Raw genomic sequence first — 2,111 nt, forward strand, 5'->3', positions numbered from 1 at the left:
AATACAGTAGTGATGTTTATAACAGATAACAGCTAATAAAATAGTGATGTTTATAACAGATAACAGCTAATAAAGTAGTGATGTTTATAACAGATAACAGGTGATACAGTAGTGATGTTTATAACATGTTTATAACTGATAACAGGTAATACAGTAGTGATGTTTATAACATGTTTATGCTACAGATTATATTCTATATACGACTAGGCTGGATTAATATTCTGGTGTTAGTATGAAAAACAGGTCTCAAGGCCATGTGTGTGTGTGTGTGTGTGTGTGTGTGTGTGTATGTGTGTGTGTGTGTGTGTGTGTGTGTGTGTGTGTGTGTGAGTGTGTGAGTGTGTGAGTGTGTGTGTGTGTGTGTGTGTGTGTGTGTGAGTGTGTGAGTGTGTGAGTGTGTGTGTGTGTGTGTGTGAGTGTGTGTGAGTGTGTGAGTGTGTGAGTGAGTGTGTGTGTGTGAGTATGTATGTGTCTGTGTATGTGTGTGTGTGTGTGTGTGTGTGTGTGTGTGTATGTGTCTCTCTGTGGGTGTGTGTGTGTGTGTGTGTGTGTGTGAGTGTGTGTCTCAGGGCCAGATCTCCTGCAGTGTGTTGTGTTGGTCCTCGTCGCCCAGGTCCCAGGCCAGCTCGTTGCTATGGCAGCGGGTGGGGCCGGCCCCGTCCCCCATACAGGCTGTGAGGGGAGACAGCGCCCCCTGTTGTCCATCTGTCTCACTGCTTTCTACTTCTGTCTCATTGCTGTCTGCTTCTGCTTGACTCTCTGTGTCTGAGTCTGTGTCAGCGGCTACTACTGGGCTGTCAATCACACCTGCCTCCCCCCCTGCCACCCCCCCTACCTCCACCCCCCCTACCTCCCCCCCTGCCACCCCCACTACCTCCACCCCCCCTACCTCCCCCCCTGCCACCCCCACTACCTCCACCCCCCCTACCTCCCCCCCTGCCACCCCCACTACCTCCACCCCCCCTACCTCCACCCCCCCAACCTCCACACCTGCCTCCACCCCCCCTGCCTCTCCCCCTGCCACCCCCACTACCTCCACCCCCCCTACCTCCACCCCCCCAACCGCCACACCTGCCTCCACCCCCCCTGCCTCTCCCGCGGCCCCCCCCACCACCCTCTGGGGCGTGTACAGGGACAGCATCCAGTTCTGGAGAGAAGAGAGGAGAGAGGAGGAGAGAAGAGAAGAGAGGAGGAGAGATGAGAAGAGAGGAGGAGAGAAGGAATTAATGATCTGGACAAAGTAAATATGTTTGTGTGTGTGTGTGTGTGTGTGTGAGTGTGTAGTGTGTGTGTGTTGTAGTAAACCCCCACAGAGTACCGCTTTTGACACAAAGCTTTTGACACAATCAAACATGACATATTAATCAATAAACTGTAAAGATGTGGTATCAGGGGACCAGTATTACATTGGTTTAAAAGTTATTTAAGTAAGAGAGGGCAGTTTGTGAAGAGTAACTTCTGCTCAACGTGTTTGGACATTGCTTGTGGCGTCCCCCAGGGGTCAGTGTTGGGCCCAATACGGTTAACTGTAATACGGTAACCGTAGTTACCCTGTGGTAGGTGTGGTAGGTGTCTCTGGCGTGGCTGTCATCCTGGGTGTCGCCCTCCCGGCTCATCTGGTCTGTGACATCATGCATCATGTGACGCTCCACACCGACCTGCTCCGATGTCTACACACACACACACACACACACACACACACACACTCATGAGCACACACACTCAAACATACAGGTGCGAATGTAAGCACACACATACACACACACATACACACACACACACATACCGTTTCTTCAGATGTGGTGTCCACTTGCTCAGAAGTCTGAAACGTGCGCACGCACACACACACACACACACACACACACACACACACACACATATTAGAATTAGTAGCCATTACAAAAATAAAACAGAACTTACATACTTACAGAGATAGAGAGATAGAGGGATAGAGAGATAAGAAATATAGAGAGATAGAGGGATAGAGAGATAGAGAAAAAGAGGGATAGAGAGATGGAGGGATAGAAAGATGGAGAGGTAGAGAGATAGAGGGATGGAGAGATAGAGCGATGGAGGGGTAGAGGGATGGATGGAGGGAGAGATAGAGAGAT

At 50.2% G+C, this 2,111-nt stretch overlaps 1 protein-coding gene across 1 annotated transcript in view; it reads right to left on the reverse strand.

Moving 5' to 3' along the window:
* Positions 1-565: 565 nt before the first annotated feature.
* Positions 566-2,111, reverse strand: part of LOC308169562 (uncharacterized protein) — a gene marked incomplete at both ends in the record, with an annotated part of 5,451 nt that continues 3,905 nt past the window's right edge. The window contains 4 exons of the mRNA XM_080544244.1: positions 566-672; positions 1,319-1,334; positions 1,551-1,670; positions 1,787-1,822. Coding sequence (XP_080400370.1) covers positions 566-672; positions 1,319-1,334; positions 1,551-1,670; positions 1,787-1,822 — 279 coding nt within the window. The remainder of the gene's footprint in view (positions 673-1,318; positions 1,335-1,550; positions 1,671-1,786; positions 1,823-2,111) is intronic.

This window comes from Nansenia antarctica (genome assembly GCF_963989245.1).
Source record: "Nansenia antarctica genome assembly, chromosome: 13".
Classification (NCBI taxonomy): domain Eukaryota; kingdom Metazoa; phylum Chordata; class Actinopteri; order Argentiniformes; family Microstomatidae; genus Nansenia; species Nansenia antarctica.